The sequence below is a fragment of the Cyprinus carpio genome, chromosome A11, assembly GCF_018340385.1.
Source record: "Cyprinus carpio isolate SPL01 chromosome A11, ASM1834038v1, whole genome shotgun sequence".
In the NCBI taxonomy this organism is placed as follows: domain Eukaryota; kingdom Metazoa; phylum Chordata; class Actinopteri; order Cypriniformes; family Cyprinidae; genus Cyprinus; species Cyprinus carpio.
Window position 1 is genome coordinate 22,453,723 of NC_056582.1, and position 25,082 is coordinate 22,478,804.

Below are 25,082 nucleotides of genomic sequence, written 5' to 3' on the forward strand. Positions count from 1 at the left end.
AACATATGATTGTTAGAAGAAGATCCACCCCTGAACCTAAACCTCAGCAAGCGTAGTAGAATATATGAAAATGTGCAAATTCATAAACTACCAGTTCTCAGCAAAATTGTTATGAATGTGTTCAGAATTCAGCCTTTTTTCCCCAATCACATTCATTCATTTCCATCACATTTCAAATTACCATTAATTCTGTGGAAGAAATGACATTTTAAACATTTTTGGAATAATTGCATTCATTCTGTAAATTCATAGCTAGCATTTTATTATGATCGGCTCAGATTATGCATTTTGATTCTAAATATTCACAATTAAAAGGACAGTTCACTCAAAATTGAAAATTCTGTCATAATTTACACAGCTCATGTTGTTCCAGACCTGCATGTTTCTTTTTTTCTGTTGAACACAAAAGAAGATATTTTGAAGAATGCTGACAGTAGCCTTTAACTTCCACAGTATGGAAACAAATACTATGGAAGTCAATGGCTACGTCAATTGATTGGAATTAAATACAATCATAAAAATATTATAAATATTATATTTCATAAATATGTAAGATAAATGTAAAAAATATGGGCTAATAATATATATATATATATATATATATATATATATATATAAAATATATATATTTTATATTTTTTTTTATTATATATATTAGCTATATATCAAACATGCATAAATTTTATGGTCGGAATGGTAAACTCAGCCCAAACATGCATAAAAACTACAACTCTGACATTTGTTAGTTATAATAAAAATCATTTAAACCACTATCTAAGAGCACCACTGCAGTATGTGTTTGGTTACCATGGTTTACCATGTTTTATTCAAGAAACATTTCCTAATTCTTCTCCATAAACTCAAAAATTTGGACTTTCTTTTGAGCAGGAGCTTCGTCTTGACGCTGGCCTCCCTCTGTGTCAATTTCCACTCGCTTTTGTCTTCACTTCCTTCTTTCCTCATTATGTGCAGTCTTTCATCTCATCAGCTTCTCTCTTTTTCTTTTTCTGTTTCTCTCTTCAGAACCCTGACATTGTGCTGGTCCACTACCTGAACGTGCCCGCCATAGAGGATTGTGGGAAACCATGCGGGCCCATCCTCTGCTCCATCAACACGGATAAGAAAGAGTGGGCCAAATGGACCAAGGAAGAACTCATCGGGCAGCTCAAACCCATGTGTGAGTGTTAAACTACATCTCTACACCGTGTATTAGTAAAGAAATGGTATAAAATTCCTGATATAGAAAAAAAATATTCAGTTGGTTCAAGTTAAGCTAGTTCAGTTGAGAACGTTTATTTATTTGCTCTATATTCTTGGTCATTTCAGAGAAGATTCATATGTATCTACAGTGGCCTAAAAAAGTATATAAAACACTTAAGTCACACTTAAAATATAAAAATATGAAACTGAATGTCATTTCATTAGATAATACATTATAAAAACATAGCAATTCGTTTCATATTGTGTTTCTAAAACAGTTATTTTTTAACTAACAAATGTCATTTCCATCTAATCACCATTAATTCTGTGGGGAAAAAATGACATTTTAAAGATTGTTGTAATAATTCCATGAATTCCATGATTTCATAGAAAGCATTTCATTTATGATTGGCTCAGATTATGCATTTTGTTTAATCTAAATATGTACAATTAAATACTATTTTTACACTTTTAAATAATTTCACAAAATTATAGCTTGAGTATTTTTAAAAAAAAATAATACCGTTTATGTATTTATTTATTTTAATAGCTATATATTCATGGTTATTTCAGAGAAGATTAATCTGTATCTACAGTGGTCTCAAAAAGTATTCGGACACTTAAATCACACTTAAAACATCTGAATGTCAATGCATTAGATTTGCTTTCATATTTTGTATCTAATCCAGTGACATTCAGACATTTTAAAGTGTCAAAAAAAATCTCCGTACTGCAGGTGCGTGTCAGTAAAAAAAAGCTCCCCATTCTCTAGTCTCCTGTGCTTTTAACTGCAAAACCAGCTGACCGTGTTTTACTCCATCAATGCTCACACACTGACACTCTGTACATTCACAGCAGTTATTTTTCTTGTAATATTAGAATGACTTTTAAATATGAATACACATCAATGAGTCATTAACTTCATGATATGGCAGTGCAGCACTGAAAGGGCAGGAGAACGCTTCTTCTCCATCATCACCATCATCATCATCTCTTTGAATGACCTTCCGCGAGTGTAACTCAATGACGGTGCAGGACTGCCACCTTCTGGTGTCAGGAGCAAATCGCAGGGAATCTGAGCTGGAACTCAAATTTCCAGGTGGCTGACTGCTCTCACTACTCATGTATTTTGAATGACACAGGCCCTTCAGATAAAATGGCCCTAATGTGCCCCATATATGTGCTGGGACATAAAAGGGGCATTCTGGTTAGATGTGTGTTATTCAGGTAAAAATATCTTTAAAAGTCAGCAAAAGAATTGCAACACCATTGATATACTGCATGAAGAAAATTAAACTTATTTTATTTTTATGTAAATTAAACACATTTCCCCTACATTTACTGTTCGGAGTATTTTGCTTTTAGGTGTAATGCAAATTATTCTCAATGGGGTTATTATAATTAACTAAAACCATTAAAAAAAATGTGTTTTGAAGCAACAGAAATAAAATCAAATGAAATAAAAAATGTATTCTTTAGATTTACTTGATGTACTAAAATAACTGAAACTGAAATAAAAATAAATGTAAACTCTATGTACATATTTAATAATAATAATAATAATAATAATAATAATAATAATAATGTCATCATCATTAATAAAAATGACAAAAACACAAAGCAAAAAATTACTAAAATTTTACAGAAAATTCAAAATAAATAATAAACTCAAATATACTAAAATAACACTGATTCTCAATGATTTTCAATAGATTCTCATTACTTTAATAAAGTACTCAAAAAATATTTAATTGATAGATTACATTTAAATTCAATACAACAATTTAAATATTATTTATGTATTTATATTTAAAGAAAGAAAATCTCAGGGCAAAATGTGTTTAATTTTCATGAAATAAATATATACACACACACACACACACACACACACACACACATACATATGAATATATATACACATATATATCTGCAAGTGTGTACACACACACACATTTGAATATGCATGATGGATATGTAAGCAGCTGTGTAATGCAACTCTCTCGCTGAGACAAACTGATTTGTATCAACTTAAATCATGAAGTTCTTCTCTGAGTGTCTCTAATTGGATTGTGTCAGATGACTGTGATGTTTATTTCTGGACTGAAAGATGAAAAATTATGCTCTCAGTAGATGGAGTGCACGGTTCCATGCTGTGTTTTCTATCAACATTAGAAGAAGCAAACAAGACGGCTTTAGTCACTGTCACTCTGCTCATATAGATCTGTGATGCTTTCATCTCATTAAACCAGCACCCAGAGCCTCATTACTAAAACATCCTGAACAAGAAACAGCAAAGAGAGAGTCAAAAAGGTATTTGACTGGTTCAGGCTTGTGGCGTGCATTATTATTTGTAGCATCTCAAAATGTCCAGCAGATGTCAGTGCTGCATAGTTTCGCTTTATGAAACTATATTGCTACATTGTTTTTGGGGCGGCTGTAGTAAAACAGCACCTGTTTATCCGCAGTCACCTGAGTTACGACTCATAAGTTAAAAGGAAGTAGAGCATTTTTGTGGCACTTTGGGAATGTTCCGTGTTGAATGCAAGTTTTATGCTCTATGAGCAGCATCTGTGACATTTAGTCATTTACCAGAGAACATCATTTTAAGGGACGGGAGTGATTGTGTACAGTAATGCACTTACCCAGAATCAGAAAGAGCTTTATTGCCAAGTATGCTTGTGCATACAAGTAATTTGTTTTAGTGACATAAAAAAGCCAAATATTGCAAAATAAATCAGGAAATAAATTAATTGTACGAACCGTTGTGCTATAGATGATAATGGAATAGAATAGAGTGAGAAGCAGGGATGTACTTGGATGGAGGGGTAACAAATAAATATAAGGATATTGCAAATTTTTATTGCATAACTGGGGAACATTTAACTGTTCATGAGGTAGATTGCCTGGGGAAAGAAACTGTTCTTGTGCCTGGCTGTCCTGGTATTTACGGCTCAGAAGCGCCGGCCAGATGGCAAAAGTTCAAAGATGGGGTAACTTGGATGAAAGGGATCCAGAGTGATTTTCTGAGCCCTTTTCCTCACTCTGGATGTATACAGTTCTTGGCAGGGGAGCACCAATAATCCTTTCAGCAGTCCGAACCGTTCTCTGTAGTTTTCTGATGCCTGACCAAACCAGACAGTTATTGAAGTATTACAGTTATTACAGTAAAAGTATTACAGTTATTACAGTGAATGTCTGTGGGCTAAGGCACTGCATAAATGCTTAATATACATTATATGCATGAACGTGGAAAAGTGTGATAGTATAGTTACTTAACTCTGTCTTAATAAATAAAACTCTGTGCAAAATTTTTTGAAGGATTATGTGAAATCTGCACTGACAGAACTCTGTAGTTAAGATTTTCACCGAATTTAAGTTATACACATCCTCAACCCCCTGAATATTCGTTTATTTAATAATTATTTTGACTTTTGGCTTACTTTTAAATGCATTTATATTCCATTTAATGCATTTTACCATGTTTAAAGCCTACAGATAAGCTCAAAAATGCAAACTAGTCAGTAGATTACATTTGGGCCAGGTTATATTTAATATTTCCAAAATATTATTATGCAAACGTTCTGCCATAACCAGGTATAGTAGGTTAACTTAGTAATTTTTGTGCAAGTTTCCAAGGTTCACATGAACAGAATTTCATTATTTAGACAGCTCAAAAAAATTGTTTGTACTGAAAAAAATAATATTTTAGTGCTTTAAATATTCTGCTTTTAAACCTTTAAACCATAGAATTCCGAAACAAGTGCATTACTGCAAACACAACTTTGTTTTTACAAACTGAGGGTACGTTTACTCGACAACAATGTTAAAAACAGGCATTTTTTTCCTTTGCATTTTTCACATACATGCAACAATATTGTCAAAACAATCCCCGTTGACACGGATCCATGAAAACGAATATAAACACTTCATTAAGCATGCCAGGCCAGTAGTTGTTCACATATTATGTGAACATGTTACATGTATGTCCATGACATCACTGTTTTCACAAGTTTTTGTAGTTTACACTGAGATAATAACAGTATTGTTTTCAAAAACGTGCACTTTGAAACCCATTTTCAAAAGTTTTCAGGCCCCCAAAATGCTGTTGTTGTGTGAATGAACGCCCGTGACGCATTGAAAGTTTTCTGTTTTTAATTGAAAATGCTGTCGTTTGTCAAAATTATATCAGAAGTAATCCCAAGCATGTCACAGATGCTTCAACCCGGAACATTTCTGTAGGAAAAGGCAGAACACTTTCTGTAAGCATTTGATGAATCCAGCCAATGATGAGTGACAGTGTGTAGACAGTGCCGGGGCAGTTAGGCTGTCTCTCCCCTGCAGTGTCAGTAGGGGGGTGCTGGCGAGGTGCTGGTCTGTGTGGCTGTCTGGCTGACGTCTGTGTCTCCTCCTCTCTCCCGGCAGTTCATGGCATCAAGTGGACTTGCAGCAACGGGAACAGCAGCACTGGCTTCTCAGCAGAGCAGCTCGTGCAGCAAATTCTGGACAGCCACCAGACCAAACCACCTCCCCGGACTCACAACTGCCTCTGCACGGGAAACCTGGGTAAGGGAACAGGCCTGAAATGATATCTCTGTATTATAGCTCAATTGTTTCTCACAGAAAAAAAAAAAAAAAAAAACCTTGTAAAAGTGTCTCAGCAATATAAGACATTGCAGCTAAGTCAGAGATTTCAATATGAACTAAAACTCACGTTCATTGTATAACACTATATTCTTATTATATGACTATTAATTCATTCTCCTTCTATTAGGATGCATTTGGGTCCATTTACTGAGATCTGTTAATTAGATAAATATAAATTAGATTTTTATATAAATATAAATCTGACTATAAATATAAATCTACTGAGAGTCCTTTCCATCATCTTTTTAGGCTCAGTATAAATTATGGCCAGTAGATGGTGCTATTGAGTCAAGTAGAAATTATAAAGCTGAGTACAAACCTTTCTCCACCACAAATTACTGTCAGACATTGATCAGTAAACAAAATACATTATGAAACCAATGCATTAATGATGACAGTGTTGATTCAAGAGAAAATAAATGTTTTAAAATATCACAAATATTTTCACAGTTTAAAAGAGAAAATGATATGAAGTCACTTCACTCACAATCTCCAACATTATATTTTATTTAAATGTAACTTTAATTATTTCATTTTATTATCTATTACGTATTATACTACATTATATTTTTTATGTATTTTTCTTATATATTTTAAATAACACTTCCTTAGAAATATAGATTAGTATTTGTCAATTCTCTGGTAAACAGAGGGACAACTCTTTTCATAAATCATAAACCAATAAAATGCATAACTTAGCTTTATGTGTTGAGCTATTTTTAGATTACATTCATATTATAACGTAACTTGAAATGTGTGTACTCTGTCTCTGTAGGTGCTGGGAGCAGCCTGCATCACAAATGCAACAGTGCCAAACACCGTATCATCTCCCCGAAAGTGGACCCACGTACCGGAGGCGCCTACAGTAGCACCCACTCCGAGGTTCAAAACAACGACGTTTCAGAGGGAAAGACAGAGCATAGCCACGGCAGGGGCAAAAATGGCAGGGCAGGGGGCGACAGTGCCGGGGGAACGGGCAGCCGAGAGAAAAGGAACGGCAAGGTGCACAAGCCAGCGCTGCTCCACCAGAACAGCATGGAGGTGTCCTCATCCAACCAGGTGGAAGTGCCGGATACCACCCAGAGCTCACCCGTCTCCATTAGCAGTGGGCTAAACTCTGACCCCGATATGGCTGACAGTCCCGTGGTGACAGGAATGGGCCACGTAGCCTCGGTAATGAGCAGCCTATCTCAGTCCGCTGCTGTATTCATGTCAGAGGTCTCTGGAGACCCTGTCTATAGCATGTCCCCCACTGTAGACCCCAACACTCACCTTTTGGGTTCTGACACAGCCTCAAGCAGTCTGGTCTTAGCAGTGACAGCCGACACTCACAAATTTGCCTTTGCTGGAGCAGTTGGAGTGGGTTTAGCAGACGCAGGATCCACGGACGGACTTTCTATGCTGTCTGCGGCCAGTGTGTCTGAAGAACTGGTGCTGTCTAGTAACCTGGAATCTGGAAGTATCAAGCTGCCTGAGACCAATATGAATTTTGACCCCGATTGCTTCCTCAACAACCCCAAGCAAGGTCAGACCTATGGAGGAAACGGGCTGAAAACTGAGGAGAGCAACAGGAGCAGCTGCAGTAACGGAGGCCTGCGGTGTTCCCCACCACTCAGCGACAACGGTTATGGCTTCAACGCCTCTCTGGTGAAGAACATCAAAACGGAGGACACGTCATTTGAACAACAGCTGGCTAAAGAGGGTGGCTATCAGGTTGGAGAAGTGGTGAGCGGTGCTGTTGGGATCTCTGGTTCCACAAACGGCGGTTCTGCCCAAAACTCCCTGGCTCTGACTGCCACTGGTTCACTGCTGCCGTCTGGAGGTGGACTCAGTCCCAGCACTACCCTTGAGCAGATGGATTTCAGTGCAATTGATGCCAAGCAAGACTATCCATCCAGTGTTATGGAAGCAGCGGGCTATAGCCAATCTATCTCCAGCTCTCACCTAGCCCACCAGAGTCACTCCCCCAGCTTCTTCCTGCAAGGTTCTCCACAGTCCCAAACCCAGACCCACCAGAACAACCCCAGTTCAACCCAGAACTCTCATGACTCCAATGCCTACATGGGCCTGTCTGTCGTCAAGACAGACTCAACAGGAACAAATGGGCATCTCCACCACCATCACCACACCCACCCCAGCCAGCACACTGCCTCTAACTGCAACGGCGGCTCTCCCACCGAGCATAATGGACAGGCCGGGTCACTCCAGCTTCTGCAGTACCAGAACCGCTTTCCAAACCCAGGTCAGGAGCATGAAGAAGTGGGTGGTTTGGAACAGCCAATAGGAGCAGAACAAGGAGAAGGAGGTGTTCAAGAGAAGGACTCGAATGGTCTTATGAAACCAGGGGAACACTTGCAGCCTAGTGAAGGAGGAGAAACTGAGGGTGTAGGTGGCGCAGACCACTACCTCCAGCAACCAACGGAAGGTGGTGGAGTCGGGCCAGGATCTGGAGGAACGAGTGCAAGGGCAGAAGGTGGTTCGCTGTGCAATGACACCGAAGGAAATGGAACCACAAACAGCCCCCATCAACAGCTCCAGCCGCTCCTGCAAGGAGCCGGTTTGGTACAGGGGCTTTTTAGCAATGTTGGCACCCACCAGAGCTTGGGCAGTAGTGGAACCAATGGAGGAGGTTCCATGGAGATCAGCCTGGACCATTTTGATGTTTCCTTCGGGAATCAGTTCTCAGATCTCATCAATGACTTCATTTCAGTGGAGGGTGGAAGCGGTACGGCAGTAGTGGCTGGCAGCAATGCTCTCTACAGCCATCAGCTAATGACTCATTCGGGAACAGAGGGGCAGGTCTCCTCTGGAACTGCTGCGCAACAAGGTGCAGACGAAGTAGCTCATGGGGCAAGGGGGTACAATTCTGCAGACCTCTGCCTGCAGCCCTGTTGCAGCCCACAGTCTACACAGGCTGGGGCGGTGGCAGGCGAGGCAGGACAGCTGGCATACATGCAGGTGGCCGAGGCCGTGTCAGCAGCTGTGGTGCACGGAAACATGGGAATGTTACAGGCTACCGGAAGGCTGTTTGTGGTGACGGACTATTCTCCAGAGTGGTCTTATCCTGAGGTAAGGTTCTGACAGATCTGCAGAGCTAAAAAAAAAAATAATAAAATAAAACATTTCAAATGCTATAGATGTATGCTAAAATATCCACTGGGGGCAGCAGAGATAAAAAGCAAATGTGTAGGTCCTTTTTTGCAATTTCTGAACAAATTTGAAGGGAAAAGTTGCAGAATTTTGTGGAATGGATTTAAACATAGTAAAATGATTAATACTCTGTTATTAGCAGATAATATTAAAGGGGTGGTTCACTCAAAAATTAGAATTCTGTCATCATTTACTCACCCTCAAATTGTTCCAAACCTGTACTGTATGAGTTTCTTTCTTCTGATGAACATAAAAGAAGATATTTTGAAGAATGCTGTTAACCAAACAGTTGACGGTAGCCATTGACTTCTGTAGTATAGAAAAAATAATATAGAAGTCAATGGCTACCATCAACTGTTTGGTTACACACATTCTTCAAAATATCTTCTTTTGTGTTCAACAGTAGAAAGAAACTCATGCAGGTTTGGGCCAACTAGAGGGTTAATAAATGATGGCAGATTTTTCATTTTTTGGGTGAACTGTCCCTTTAAGTAAATAAAGGGCAAGGTACATGAAGGAATTTGTGAATGATTGTTTCTAATTCTGTGGAAATCTGTGAAAACATGGGAATTGGCCTCAAGCTGCAGGAATAGATTTGAATCTTAAGAGGTCTGAATCCAAACTCAAGGTCTTCTCTAAACAACAAGTGACGTATGTATTTGTCCCAGAAGGCCCTGGGCCACATGAGACACATGCTCAGCCTGTCATTAACATGCCCATTGGCAAGGAAGCAGTCGGACAAATATAGACAGAGGGATATTAGACCTTACCACAACGACTCTTCAGCTCTCACAACCCCTGGCTATTTTTCTCTGTGACATTTTCCTTGTTGGAAAAAGATATCATCAGAGATGAGCTTTAATTCAGTGTTTCTTATAGTGTACTGACATTTAAAATAATTGCAAATTTAGACATATTAAAGGAGAATATTGTCAAATCTGACCGTGTAAGCACAGTAAATGTAACCAACCATTTTTGGGGTGATGTCAACTTTGCAAGTTTTAACAGTTTACATAAAAATATATAATGTTGGTATATATTTCTCAGGGTGGTGTGAAGGTGCTGATCACTGGTCCATGGCAGGAGGCCAGCAGTGAATATACCTGTCTGTTTGATCAGATAACAGTTCCAGCCTCCCTCATCCAGCCCGGGGTGCTACGCTGTTACTGCCCAGGTATTTCAGCACAGTCACAAACTGCATGTACATACAGACATTTAAAACTGTCCTTTTAAAGGGAAAGAGTGATGCAGCTGCATTTCAGTAAAAAAAAATTAAAAAAAGGCCTCTACTTCAGTCAGTATGCCAAATGTTCCCAAACTAGCATCTTCTTTAGGCGTCTTTTCCATGATGAAAAAAAAAACTTTATTTGTTGAGTCTCTGTACTGTAGTCCATGAATATATCATGTGGTCTTTGTGAACAAACAAAGGACTGTTCTTTAACAGCTGTCGTGGAGAACTCATTCAAATTCCACTGTTATGTAACTAAATAAATAAATAAAAACAAAAATACTCTGAGCCATCACTCTTAATGTTGTAAATGGTTTGCAAACGTGTGGACTTCAAACTGTAAGCTGATTCTTTGCAGACATAAAATTCTTAATTTATGTCTCATTTCTTTTCAAAGCTCATGACACAGGCCTGGTGACCCTGCAGGTGGCAGCCAGCAGTCAAATCATCTCCAATTCAGTGGTGTTTGAGTATAAAGCCCGTGCCCTGCCTGCCCTGCCCTCCTCTCAACACGACTGGCTCTCACTGGACGGTATGTTTGAGATTTATCATATATAGCTGTTACACAGTTTTGTTTTTGGTTGTCTTCATTTTGCACTGTAAAGAAACTTTGGAAGTTTAATCTGAATTCATGTGTGTGTGTTTTTTTTTTTTTTTCATGCATTTTGAATACCAAACTTTTCAAATTGTGTATTGCCAAATGTTTGTCTGGATGGCTGATGGCAGACACGTCTTCAAGCTTTGTTTCTAAAGAATTAAATGGCTGGCATGTCAAACTTGGTTGCTGTTAAACTATATGTTTTGCATGCATTTTAAACAAGGTGGCCAGGTAGTGTTTGTCAAGTCTAAAAGTAAAATAAAAACAACTCACAGGGATTGCTTCTTTTTTATTTTTATTTTTTTGGCCTGAATAATTAAGTTGGTTAAACTGGGCTGGAAGACTTTTCCAGATGTCTTAAATATGATTGCCGTCCAGTGGGGAATCCTTGTAACCTGTGTTACCAGGTTATGTTTAGTTACATTTAAAAGACTGATAAAAGACTTGTCTGTTCTTGCGCTCATGGTGTATGGAATATATGGAATATACTGTACACTAGAATTGCAGGTTATAAGGACTATGTGGACTAGTTCTGTGGTAAAATCATGCTTTGTTAGATTTTCTGAGGGTGAATCTCACAAAGTATCTAGGCCATGTTTAGTAATAAAAATGTTGTCTGGTCTGATGAGTCTCAATTTTTGCTGTGACATTCAGATGGTAGGGTCAGAATTTGGCGTAAAGAACATGAAAGCATGGATCCATCCTGCTTTGTCTCAATGGTTCAGGCTGGTGGTGGTGGTGTAATGGTGTTGGGGATATTTTCTTGGCACACTTTGGGCCCCTTAGTACCAATTTAGCATCGTTTAAATGCCACAGCCTACCTCAGTATTGTTGCTGACCATGTCCATCCCTTTATGACTACAGTGTACACATCTTCTGATGGCTACTTCCAGCAGGATAATGCACCATGTCACAAAGCTCAGATCATCTCAGACAATGAGTTCACTTTACTCAAATGGCCTCCACAGTCACCAGATCTCAATCCAATCGAGCAGCTTTGGGATGTGGTGGAACGGGAGATTCACACCATGGATGTGCAGCCGACAAATCTGCAGCAACTGCATGATGCTATCATGTCAATATGAACCAAAATCTCTGAGGAATGTTTCCAACCCCTTGTTGAATCAATGCCATGAAAAAATTAAGGCAGTTCTGAAGGCAAAAGGGGGTCCAACCCAGTACTAGCAAGGTGTACCTAATAAAGTGGCCAGTGAGTGTATATATATATGTATATATATATATACACCCACACACACACACACACACACATATATATATATATATATATATTTATATATATTATATATATATATGCATAACAATTACAATTAAGCACATGTCCTCAGTGTCCTCAACTTTAATGTGAAAATAATCATTATAGTTTTCATAGATTGTAATTATAATTATTCTCAAAGATAGTTCTGTTTAGATTGTTATTACTGTAATAGAGTAATTTAAAATCAGTCCAGTTTCTACACAATAGTTCTCTTTAAATTAAAATCAGCTTAAACTTCACTATTTAAATGTATACTTTTACTAAACAGTAGAAGTTTGATATTTACTTTATTTTGCTTTTGAGGAAATGCTTTTGCTAATTAATCTAAAAATATCTTCTAGGTCCCAAAAATAGACTGTTTTGTCTCTTTCTCCACGTTTCGTTATGTGAGATTCAGCCCTGCATCAACAATTTAGACTCTAGTTGAAGCCATCCCGATGTTAAGTATGTTACAGTTCCATATGGGGATGGAAAAACGCTGAAAAAGAGTGATCAGAGTTTGTGAGATAAGATCTCATTCGTCTAATCGAGCTTCAGTTCTCCCAACATGCTGTCTGCGTGCATCCAGCGCGTTATGTGCGTGGCGCTGAACGACACACCGCCTGGCCTGATTTGTCATAATGCAGAGAGGAGAAAAACAGTTTATCTGCAGCATTGCAGGTACTGAACCACAGGACAGAGGCTGAGAGGGGCAGGAGCAATAAACCTGCCTCTTGTTGACACAGATTTGTTGCAAAACAATCGTATGAGCGACCATAACATTGTTCCAAACGGTTATATGAGTGATCACAATTCCATTGTGTTTCGCTGCCACTCCCAAAAGAAAAGCACGTCCATATCCAACCACCACACGACTTCAGATTCGCGCCAAAACGCGCGGTTTTAGTCAAAAGCGAATCAAAAGCAAATGCTTCGGGTCCAGGTGCTGTCGTAAATCGCTATAAAGCAGAAGAACGTTTGAAAAACGCACATAAACAAAATACGCAAAAACCGATCGCGGTTCCGAGACATGGCTGGTGCGCGTGGAGCGTTCGCAATATAAAAGATACGACTATCTAATCGACTGTTTTCAGTTGGAAAAGCAGGACTGTGATGCCTGCGAGTGTTTGGAGAGCCAGCCTGTGGCGCACGACCGCGCGTAAAGCGGTGCGTAAAGCGCGTACCTGCGGCGGATGAAGCCCCGCGTCTCCATGAGCGAGCGGAGAAGATAGAGCATCGGCAGCAGGGATGGGGAGGGAACAGGAGGAGGTGTAGAGGAGGGGGACGAGGGGTCTTTATCTCTCTCCCTACACACTCCGCACTTACACTTTGTTCTATTGTTGTTGGCTCCGCTGCCAAGCGGCTCCTGCGGTTAGTTTAACGCTGGATGGAGAACATGTGTGAGTGACAGACAACACGCTGGCTGATTCGGGTTAGTAATACTGTTATGAACTTGATCCACATGCACAGGCAATTTAATGATGAATATATGTTGTAGTTGTGCTCCAGGTGTCAGTGTCTTTGTTGTGTGTCCTGCACTATTCTTTCCCTTGTTTGTGATGTTTCCCAACAGCAGTGAGAGCATTTTTTTGCTGGAAAGATATGTCATTGTGTTTTAGAGAGCTTGTGAGTGAAGTTTGGAAAATATTCACTATAGACTCTGAGGTGCAGCGTGAAAGTTTCTTGGAATTAATGGTTGTTGAATTATGATGTTGTGCAGGTTTTACAACCAGGTCAGATTGTACATAAAGGCTTGTAAACTTTTACCAAACAGTGTTCTCAGAGACCTCAGATCTCCTATGTAAAGCATGTGGTTACAATGAGTCAGTCAGGTGTAGTGCGTCTGTCTTCAGCACCACAGGCAGTGGACAGCGACAGTGATGCTGAGAGGATCTGACTGTTGCCCTTCTTCTGTTACGCTTTCCATAGGAAGAGGACGAATATACTGTGCCATGAAGTTGACCCTTTTCCTAAAACTATACAGTGTAATAGTGAGATACAGTGTTGTTTTGCTGGCAGACGTATTAGAATTGTTTTACCAACCTGTTGACATCTTATGGCTACACTTGCCATTTCCCTTTTCATTCTGTCTTTTCATTATTATGAACAACACTTGTTTTAGTTTCTAATCTGTGTGTGAAATTACAATCTGCAATTCTTGGCTCATCTTACTGAAATTACACCACAAAAGTCAAGAGGATTTCAACCAAACCAAGAAATTTCTGTATTCTTTTTTTTGCTGGCCTGCCTACATGCCCTTACAAGGAAAGTTGTAACTAGGTCACCATAATCAACCCTAAATCTGAAGTTCAGACTTCCTAGTTCTGCTTTGATTAGATTTCCTGTGAAATTCTAGGAATTGCGGTCAGAGCTTGAGCCCGCTAATGGAGCGCCCACACAGATGTGTCTCGTCTGTGCTGTTTTTGCTCTCAATTGAGATGAAAGTGTTTGTTTGTATGTCTACTCAACATGCAGACTGAACTAAATTAGATCATCTTAGCAAGGATCGGACACTTGTTTTAGTTTCATGTGTAATTAGAGTACTCGTCTCCCTGTAGAGATTCTGTGTTTTTTATTTTAGTTTTTTTTTAATGGTTATTCAAAACGGATGCTCCCCCAGTAACATTTTTCCAATTTTTCACTCAGTTTCATTGACAGTAAGATCTTTTAAATTGTGCAAAACAGTCAAAGTTTGTGTGGATATACCGACCACAATATTTGCAGTATTTTAAATAAAACTTTTTGAAGCCTATTGTTGTCCATTACTTGCAAACATTGCATAAATATCTCAAGAAAGTCAAAAAATAAAGAAAGAAACACAACATAAACAAGAGTGTTTTTGTTTCCAGCGGTCAAACACTTGCTTTTGTTTGTCTGTTTGAGGGAAAGTTCTGGTCTGAGGGCAGTATATCTCTAATAAATCTCGATCAGAGACCTTGAATGTGAATTTGAATTGCTAATATGACATGGTTTGTTTTTATTGTTTTCAAGCAGAAAGCATATTTCCAGTTAGACAAGGAAAGTTAATAAATAATCAGGACTGGGAGAGCAATAATGACATTACTGTCATAGCAGCCTCACCTCTGTTCAATTCTATCCAAAACTAGCACCTGTTTCACGGTCATGATCTACCAGATCTACCAATGTCCACAGCATTAGGAGCTGTTATCCCAGCTTTGAGTCCATGCTGAGCTAAATCCCCTTAAGACAAAATCATTGCACGTTATCAGCTAAATCCTGTCGAAAGGGACATTTGTGTGATTTAGTTTTTTCCATTTCTGTTCGATGCATTCATAATGATGGGCTGGAACAGGATATTAGTCTGTTACAGATTTAAAGCAAATCCTGTGGAAATGCCCAACAGAGCATGAGCTCTTTTAAACCCTAAAAATAAAAATGAAAGCGTCAATATGCTCTCTGAGCTCAGATGTAGCAAATATTGGATATGCTCAGGGGGGAAATTATGTAGCAATGATTCAGGAGTCAATAAATAATCAAACCAGTCATAAACACTGAAAATATCTTATTTTCTCTGCACATTATTGGATATATTGATTATTTCCGACATAGATATTTCAAATAGATTTCTTTATTATTTAATAGTGTATAATTGTCATTAATCTGCAGACAGTAATTGAAAATTTAATGAAGAGAGGTGGCACCTGTGGCAAGGAATTAAATGATGCAGAGAAGTGTCACAACCAGATTTGTGCACTTTAAAGATTTTAAATATGTTTTGGGTTGCTGTACAGTCTCAGCTTGCCAGATTCCACATCAGTTCTTCAAACCGGCCTGCAAGATGGAAAATTGTATTGTGCATTCTGCACATTTTTACACCTTTGCCTAAAATGCAAAGCAACACTGTCAACAAGTGCAGTTTGATGTGCAATATCATTCCTTGTCATATGTATGCATTGTCAAATGCTTGTTTGATTTCTGATGACTGTAAAGCCTGTAGTCTCTTTATTACCAATCTCAGGCACAATAAACCGCAACAGATCTTCAACAAGTGAGTGATTTTGAGCCCCTGTTGCGCTTGTAGCTGTAAAGTGGTGCAGAAGCCCCCACTCTCAAGAGCATGATGCAACTCTGATGAAATAGGGAAACCGGCTTGGGCTCTCTGCATTAGGATATTACCATGAGATACTCAAACATCCAGCGAAAAGAGAGTTTAGTCCTCTCACTCAAGGCTTGTGCTCAACTCTGTGAGGTCTGCTTGACCAGGAGAGCTACCCAGGCCAAAGGAGCAGCTCCAAGGCTGATGTAACATCTCCTGAAAAACGGTAACTCACATTGGCACAGTCTAGTACTGGTGGGTTTGTTTGTTTGTTTGTTTTTTGGACATCTTTGGGCTAGTTTATGCATGCACATTGTCATTGGTCTGTTATTGAAGGTTGTTGTTGGATGCTTGGGAAAAATCTGATTTATGCACCCAAACACAAAATGGCATTTTCTATACCTTTAAAAGATGGTGTCATGTATTTAAGGCTTTTTGAAGAATCTTGATCTTATTAAAGTGGGTATTAAAAGTTACAATTAACTGTTGGAACTGGTAAGAATGTAGATGAGGCTTGATTTTTGCATGCATTTATTTGTTGTGACATGTCTTAGGAGCTGATTTTTCTGTAGGAATTCAAATAAATTGGGCCAATTTTTGACATTGAAAAAAAAAAGTGGTCCAATTACCTTGAATTCACCTTATATATTCACCTGAATACAGCAAATGTAAATAACCTCGCCTCATCCTTTTCCTCTAAACATATTCTCCATCACTGCGTTAATAAACATGAGTTTGGTCTGTCTGTTTTGAAACGATACCCCTCAACATTTTCAGGTTTGAAACAAAGCTCTCAAGCGTTCTGTTGCCTGGCTGGTCTGCTGGCATCTGATTGGACGTCTCCAGGCTGCTGGAGGTGTAGTAGAGCGTTGATTATGTCACAGCCCCGTTGTAGAGCAATTTGGTCCCTCCTCCCCTTTCCCCTCCCCCCCAGCCTACATGAGAGTATGTGTGCCGCATTCTGAGTGGAGGGAGAGAGAGAGAGAGAGAGAGAGAGAGAGAGAGAGAGAGAGAGAGAGAGACAGCCTGCCAGCAGCAGGTGGAAATGACATCATCTGCACTGCACCAACACTGCAGTAGTGTTTGAACAAAGCTGCACTGGAGCTACATTCGGAGCGACTCTTTTTGTCTGCAAGGGTAGATATTTGTGGTGGAAAAACACAGTATCCAATGCATACGTGTAGGTCCATTCATTAGAATTAGACTCGCTTTCATTCACCGTGTGTGAAACAGAACTGGTGTCAATGTGGTATATGCAGGGAATTTGTCCTAATGTTAGCTGTCACTGTAACAAAACAACACATTATGAGCATACATACAAGAGCCCGTGAAGAGCTTTTTTTTTAAGTGGACAAAGGATATGCAAGCTAGATGATATTTGATATAGAGATGTAAATGGGTCAGTGGGAAATGAGAAATGTTTGAGATGTTGAAGAGTAGAAATGTCTTATAAATTTAATCTTTGTATTTAAGTTTTTCTTAAATACAAAGTATTTTGTTTTTAAGCATTTTCTTTTTTTGCATTAAAAAATTAATTTTCAGTTATTATTATTTTATTTTTTTTTTAAATAAATTTTCAGTTATTATTATTTTTATTTTTTTACTTATATTTTTATGGGTTTTTTTTTCCAAATCAAATATATTTGTGTAGATGTCAAAAATTATTTTTCATTCAGAAATTGAAATTCATCATAGAAGAGGTGTATTTCGAATAACTTAATACTGTGGAGCATCAAATAATTGACCCATATAGGGTACTGAAGTGAATCACAATGCATTTTACTTCTGTAACATGAAATATTTTTAAATAAGATATTAAGAGTTAAACAAGATATTCATCAGGAAAAATATAGGATGGAGCTTTATTTTTTTTGTATCCATACCAGTGACTTTCCATCTTATATAACTGGATACTGCAGTTGAAAGGGCCATTCGCTGCCATAGTAAACGCCCCTATAAACAGCCTTGATGATGTCAGATGACAAAAAAAATTGGTTATTATTTCCTCTTTTTTTTTTCTTTTTTTTTTGGAATAACACACACTGATTAATCATGCACAATAACACTGGGAACATGTGTTAAGAAAGTAAATAGAGTTTGATTTCATTATGATTTTAAAAACATTTGATATGTACACATAACAGTTTGAATTCTCCTTATGTTTTATGCAGATAACCAGTTCAGAATGTCCATCCTGGAACGCCTAGAGCAGATGGAGCGAAGGATGGCAGAGATGGCCGGTCAGCAGCAGCAACAGAGCAGTGGAGGACCATCTGAGAGCGGAGGAACTGGAACAGGAGGAGGAGAAGGAGGAAGAAGCAATTCTGAACAGGCACAGGTATCATTCTGAGCTACACTGTATTACTCCAAACTAATGAACATCACCATTAGATTCTTAGAATTGACTTGGTTCTTGATTCTTTGTCGTAGTTCTCACCAGGTCTGGGTCAGAGCCAGGGTCAAGGTCCGGCTGGCAACTCTTTTGAGAGCCGTGTGGTGGTAGTTTGTGAAAAGATGATGAACCGTGCTTGCTGGGCCAAATCCAAGCACCTGATCCACTCCAAGACGTTCCGGGGCATGACTCTTCTTCATCTGGCAGCTGCCCAAGGCTACACCACCCTTATTCAAACACTTATCAAGTGGCGGTGAGTATACTGATTGCACACCTGCACTAAATGTCCATTTATAGTGCATATACATCATTCATCTCTTCTGTATTGTTTTCGTGCTGTTTTTTTTTTTTTTTACAGCACTAAGCATGCAGACAGTATTGACCTGGAACTTGAGGTTGATCCTCTAAATGTGGATCATTTCTCTTGCACACCACTGGTGAGTGTTGACACTAGGTCAGGATACCTTAATCGTGATACCACGTAGCTTCACAATGCTGTTTGGATAGGGATGTAACAATTCACTCAAGTCACGATTCGATTCATGATTTTGATTTCACGATTCGATTCGATTCACAATTTTTTTTTACAAAATGACATTTAAGACAAATTATAAATTAAATGTGTCCTTTTATTATTGCTTGGAAAAAACGGTGCATGTTTCTCTGTTAAATCTAAATATAACACTATAATAATATACTAATATAGCACTTGCATATTATTGCTCTTATGTTGGTTTTGATTGCTTCTATTGTCCTCATTTTTAAGTCGTTTTGAATAAAAGCATCTGCCAAATTACAAAATTAAATATAATGTAAATAACAAAACTAAATCGAAATTTAAAAACATGCCTCAAAATCAAATAAATAAGTAACACAAATAAAAGAAATCTCTTCATATAAACAAAATAAGGCTTTGTCTGTGCTCTTTCCATTTAAAATTAGAGGCAGGCAACCACTGCATTTTAATCATGATCAAAACAAAGATGCTGCATACATGCAACATGAGCAGTTTTTAATCTAAATTAGATTGTATAATTTCGAAATTTGAAGAAAAAATAGAATGATTTGACTTCAGTTTTATGAAAATATACATAAAAATATCTAAAAGACGAGCTGAATGAGACGCAGATTCACTCTCTGCCAGTAGGTGGTGCTTAGAGTGTTTCTTTGGTTTCTGTTGTAAACAAAGCAGCGCTACACCTATGAACTTTAATATGCATTATACAGAGGCAAGATGAAAAGAAAAATAACATCTAAACTTTATTAAAGACAGTAAGTTCCCCTAAGACATATATTCATATAAACTCCTCCCCCTAATTGAATCGCTATTTGTTTAGCATCTCAACCGATTTGAATTGTCACATATTTGAATCGATTTTTAACCGGGTTGCGGTTAATCGTTACATCCCTATGTTTGGATGAGTTGTTTCATATAGAAGGGGCAGAGCATGGCATACAAATTAAATGCAACTCAATTTTCTTCTCTTTAGATGTGGGCTTGTGCTTTGGGTCATATGGAAGCAGCAGTGGTTCTGTATAAATGGGATCAGCGAGCTTTGGCCATCCCAGATTCTTTGGGTCGCTTACCGCTGGCTATTGCCCGCTCCCGTGGCCACACCAAGCTGGCTGAGTGTCTGGAAAGCTTTCAAAGGGAGGAGCAGCAGTCAGGAGCACTGACTACAACTCCCAGCATGCCTTTCTCACAATCAACTGAGGCCTCAGCTGCTGAGGGATGGATGAATGTTTGGGGTACAGAGACATCTTCAGTTGGGCTGAAAGAAAGCAACATCACTAGCTCTGCTTCCAGCTCCAGCTCAGGTGAGAACTGGAATCTTTCATTCTATCTGAAGTGTCAGTCTTCAAAAGACTTGTATATGCATGTTAAAGGGGTCAAATGATGTTTTTTTAAAGATCATTATTTTGTGTATTTGGTGTAACAGAATATGTTGACATGCTTTAATGTTCAAAAAACACATTATTTTTCAAATACTGTACATTATTGTAGGTCCTCTATGCCCCGCCTCTCTCAAGCGCGTCATTTTCTACAAAGTCCCTCCTTCTGACAAGCGCAGTCTGCTCTGATTGGCCAGTGCATTGTGACTGGCCGAACATCACAAGCACTCGTTGGAAATGTAATGCCCCTTTCCATAATCGCGAGCTTCATCTTTCAAAATAAATATAAAGACAGTTAATAATGTCCTTAGTTTTACCATCAGTTCAAGCACGAATGGGGAACAGAGTCGTGTGACAGACACAGTGATGAAGCTCGTGTGTGTTTGCAGTACACAAGCCATGGATGTTTAAGACAGCTGACTTCACTGTAATGTGACCCTGTCTCTCTCTCTCTCACACACACACACGCGTGCGCACACACATACTCACACACATACAATGCAAAACTCCATATTTGAACAGTCAACAGCAAATACTTAAATTAATAACAAAACATACTCACAGTAGCTGATTCAGAAGCGCCAGATTGTCGTAGCAAAGTCAGAATTACCTTCTCTCTTAGGTTCATTAAATGGTGCGTTGCTGTTCTGTTGTAAGTAATCTTAAAGATTCCTAAAGGCATCTACTTTCGGAAGGCCAAATAAAGTGCTTTTGCTTTTGCCTAGATACACACAGCATCTCCCGATACATGGCTGCTTCAACACTAACTGCGGTTACTGAAACCACGCCTTCTTTCTTTGCGAGAACATTTGGGAGGCATTATGCAAATTTTCCACATAGTGACGTAGAGATGTGGGGGCATGTTAGAACAAGCTGTTTTTGGGGGGCATGGCAGAGTCTTAACTTTAAAAAGAATATCTCTTTGGATTTGAGACTTTAGTCTTTGCAACTTTACAGATCTTCTTTATGCACCAAGAGCTTGTAGCACTCCAAAGAGAAAGGAAAAATTGAAATCGCATCATATGATCCCTTTAAGTTCCATACAGTTAAAAATAACCTAGTAAAACGTAGAAAGACCTTGCATGAACAAATGAGTACTTCGTAAGCAGATGGGTCAGGTTGAGTGACAGGTTGTGTACAGTTTGGTCAAACAGACTTGCTTTGTACTTTTGCAGAGCTGAGGAGGCCCAGGTCGGAACCATCCAGTTTCTATAGCAGCGTTAGTCATGGGGACGCCCCGTTGAGCAAGAAACACAAACCCAACCCTGAGACCCTTCAAACCCAGCCCAGCAAATCCTGCTCTGCCCCTCTCGGACTAGATGAACAGGCCCACAAATCTAAAATGTGCCCTTCCAGGGAGGGTACTGTGGAGAAAGAGCAGCGAGATGGTGAGCAGTCTCAGACTAAGCTGGGCTCAACTTGTGGAGGTGGCTGCTGGGGTTCCAGACAGGCTGCAGGACGCAGAGTGCCAACTGTAGGACTTGGCAAGGAAAGGCTCGCAAACAGACTGAGATTAAGAGAGATTGCTAGTGCTGGAACAATCTCCAATCTGCGGACAACCCAAGAAGATCTGGAGAACACAGGAGACCTGCAGGTGAGGCATAGAGAAGGTACTTTGACTCGAGTAGACTGCCGAAACTGCTTCTTTTGTTGTGCCATAGGATAAAAAGAAAAGTCTGTCAGATTTAGTATTGACTAGTATTGAATTCTGTCTTATGTCTCATATTGCTAGCAATCTTACATACATGTCCTGTACCCTACTTTTTGGGGCTCATAAACATGTATAGTTACTGGTGCAATTTTAAAAGAACCCAACTTTTTGTTTCAGAACACGAACATGATGACTTTGGCGGAAGAAGTCATTGAGGCGACATCTGATCGCATCAAGAGGGAAAACTTTGTTGCATCAGACACTACACTAGATGGCGTTGGAGTCAGCAGCACCATGAGCTGGTTGGCCAGTTACCTTGGAGATGCGGAGAGGTGATTCATCATAAAGCTGACCTATTCTCAAGATTCCTAGTTACAGTCCCTTTGGGTTCTTGTATGTAATTGTTTTCCCAATTGTTCCCAGGTTCCTGTTTAACAAGCCCCTAACTTCCTCTCCTGGCCTGGGCCCAGTACACGGTGGAGGGCAGCCGGAACTCGACGGTCCTCTTGGGAAGCTTGGCCTCCAGTCCCCCGCTGAATGGCCTGCTCTCCTCAATGCCTCCCACAACAAGGAGGAGCGTGACCTGACCCAACTGGCCTTGTCTGATCCTGAACAGAGAGAACTTTACGAGGCAGCCCGCCAGGTCCAGAACACCTTCCGCAAATACAAGGTAGGGCAGGACTTCATCCAGGTGCCACGTCACCCATGCAGGTTATTGGTGGTGTGTTGCCAGTGTTCGTGATGGTCCAGTTTCAAAGGTCTTGATGTATTGTGTTGTGTTGTATGGTGTTCCTGAACTTAAGGTAAATGAATCTGGATCTTTGCAGTCCTGTGTCGTGACAGGTGGTATGATTGTTGTGGTGTGCGCTCAAAAGGCAGAGATAGGGTCACTGTTGTTGACAAGCATGGGGAAATTTGCTTGAGCTTAGCATGGCCTTGCTATAAGGAATGATTGCATTGTTTCCTCCATCTATCTATCTGTCTGTCTTAACGGGATGTGCGGATATCCCTGAGTCCACACCACATTGGTTGTTCAGAGCAGATTTCTCCCAGTGTTTCGCTGGTGCACAGTGCTCTGAGGAATAACCTTCTCCAGGGTCTCAGAGCATATCGACACAACTTTGCCAGTCTAAGAGGACACCTTGGCCAGGCACAAAAGGAATCAGATGCCATCATCTCTGTGGCCTTGCAGGCCTCCTTGTGAACACTAATCTCTCTCCTGTCCTCTCCACCCTACCTTATCCCCCTCTTCCCCCATCCTGCAGGGCCGTCCGCTTCGGGAGCAGCAGGAACTGGCAGCTGCTGTCATTCAACGCTGTTATAAGAGGTACAAACAGGTAGGCAGAGATCTCTCGGAACTCTCTGTGTGTACACTTTTGAGTGGTCAATTATTAAAGGCTTTACAAGAGTGCCTTCAATTCCCTCCTCTCTCTTTCCCAAGCTGACATGGATAGCCTTGAAGGTAACACTTCCTGCTTCATCTACAACGACTACTGCTTTGAACTGGAAGTTTGTTAGTGGTGCTTCTTTATCACTCTTAGTATTGCTTATACTTAGGGTTATGGATATGAACCAAACTTGTACTGTCACAAATATTAATGCTAGCTCAAATTGTGCAGCTTGCTAAGAAAAGATTAGCTATTTAGTTACTTTTCCTGACTTATGAAAAATAAAACAGGCACAAAAAAAAATCCAAAATTTTACACTGAAAGAGGGATTGAGGCAGTACACAAACACCGACAGTAGCAATGACCTAGCATACACATTCTGTGCCAAAAAACTTAACAACTGCATAGCAACTGTCAATCTTCCACAACACATCTAATATAAAGTTGATGGTGTAGTTTGGCAATGCTGATATTTGTTTTGTATTAGCAAAATGGCTAATGGAGTGGTTTGCTATAGATCTCTCTCTCTCTCTCTCTGTCATGTGACAACTTTCTTTCTCTGTCCTTTTGGCAGTATGCACTTTATAAGAAGATGACGCTGGCCGCCATCCTTATCCAGAGTAAATTCCGCAGCTACCACGAACAGAAGAAGTTCCAGCAGAGTCGCAGGGCAGCTGTGCTGATCCAGCAATATTACCGCAGCTACAAAGAGCTCGGCCGGCCGAACCCACGAAGGCGAGCCACTGCAGCTGCACTGGTGCAGCACAAACTCAGGTACAAGAACAGACATTCAGTACAGGGCAAACTAGTGGTTAAAGATTGAACACATCAGATTTTATAAAAGCTTTTGTAAAATACTCATGCCATCCGCACGTTGTTTAGCACTTCGGCGCCTCCAGTGGCTAAGCAAGGAACTGCTTAATGATTTAAAACTTTTTAATACACCACATTTAGAATTAAAATGCCACCCTCGTGTATAGAATTAAGCTCTCAGAATTAATCATCATCCAACTATAATAGGCATTAATATCAATGGTATAAACAGAAAACATTGAATTCCAATTGACCTACTTTTAAGCCTTTCAAAGACCTTTTACATGGCCATCACCTTTAGTTCTGAATTTAGTTCAAAATCAATTTGTGTGTACACATACTTGAACTGAGCAACCTTGTGTGTTCAAGCCTCACAAGGAGAGCTGCATGTATTAATGTCATTTCATTAATGTCATTAGTGTCATTTCACCCCAAGTTACTACAGGAGACTGTTCCTCTAAAGTGTACTGTCGATTTGGATGAACTATTAAGTATGTGCCAACACTTCAAATGTGACACACTGCCAAGTCGACTTTTTAAAGAATGGCAGCCTTTGAAACCCTCCTGTTCACTTTAAGAGACAATCTGTTGTTGAAACAGTGCCAGAAAATGATTTACTTCACTAACAGTTTGAGTCCAAGTACACATAGAAGCATCGTTATTTTTGCATGTCATTTGTTGTCATACAACCTGTTGCAGCAACTGCAGTCTGAACCTTAATTGCTAGGAGAGCAGAATATTACTTTTGCATATACTTGGAGTTAAGGATTTGAATAAACCCTTAACCCTGGTGTTGTATTAGCATGCAACTTT

At 39.5% G+C, this 25,082-nt stretch overlaps 1 protein-coding gene across 17 annotated transcripts in view; it reads left to right on the plus strand.

The window, feature by feature from the left end:
• The window catches only part of LOC109098356 (calmodulin-binding transcription activator 1-like), a 285,375-nt gene that overhangs the window by 253,944 nt on the left and 6,349 nt on the right, over nucleotides 1–25,082 (plus strand). For 12 of the 17 annotated variants that reach the window (XM_042766802.1, XM_042766804.1, XM_042766801.1 and 9 more), the window contains 15 exons: nucleotides 1,024–1,177; nucleotides 5,623–5,763; nucleotides 6,620–8,913; nucleotides 10,042–10,168; nucleotides 10,620–10,754; nucleotides 18,304–18,470; nucleotides 18,563–18,777; nucleotides 18,883–18,961; nucleotides 20,015–20,342; nucleotides 21,593–22,011; nucleotides 22,246–22,400; nucleotides 22,492–22,738; nucleotides 23,334–23,405; nucleotides 23,510–23,530; nucleotides 24,031–24,230. In XM_042766802.1, the coding sequence (XP_042622736.1) occupies nucleotides 1,024–1,177; nucleotides 5,623–5,763; nucleotides 6,620–8,913; nucleotides 10,042–10,168; nucleotides 10,620–10,754; nucleotides 18,304–18,470; nucleotides 18,563–18,777; nucleotides 18,883–18,961; nucleotides 20,015–20,342; nucleotides 21,593–22,011; nucleotides 22,246–22,400; nucleotides 22,492–22,738; nucleotides 23,334–23,405; nucleotides 23,510–23,530; nucleotides 24,031–24,230 (4,754 nt within the window). The remainder of the gene's footprint in view (nucleotides 1–1,023; nucleotides 1,178–5,622; nucleotides 5,764–6,619; nucleotides 8,914–10,041; nucleotides 10,169–10,619; nucleotides 10,755–18,303; nucleotides 18,471–18,562; nucleotides 18,778–18,882; nucleotides 18,962–20,014; nucleotides 20,343–21,592; nucleotides 22,012–22,245; nucleotides 22,401–22,491; nucleotides 22,739–23,333; nucleotides 23,406–23,509; nucleotides 23,531–24,030; nucleotides 24,231–25,082) is intronic. The other 5 variants (XM_042766809.1, XM_042766808.1, XM_042766813.1 and 2 more) reach the window with 4 other exon arrangements.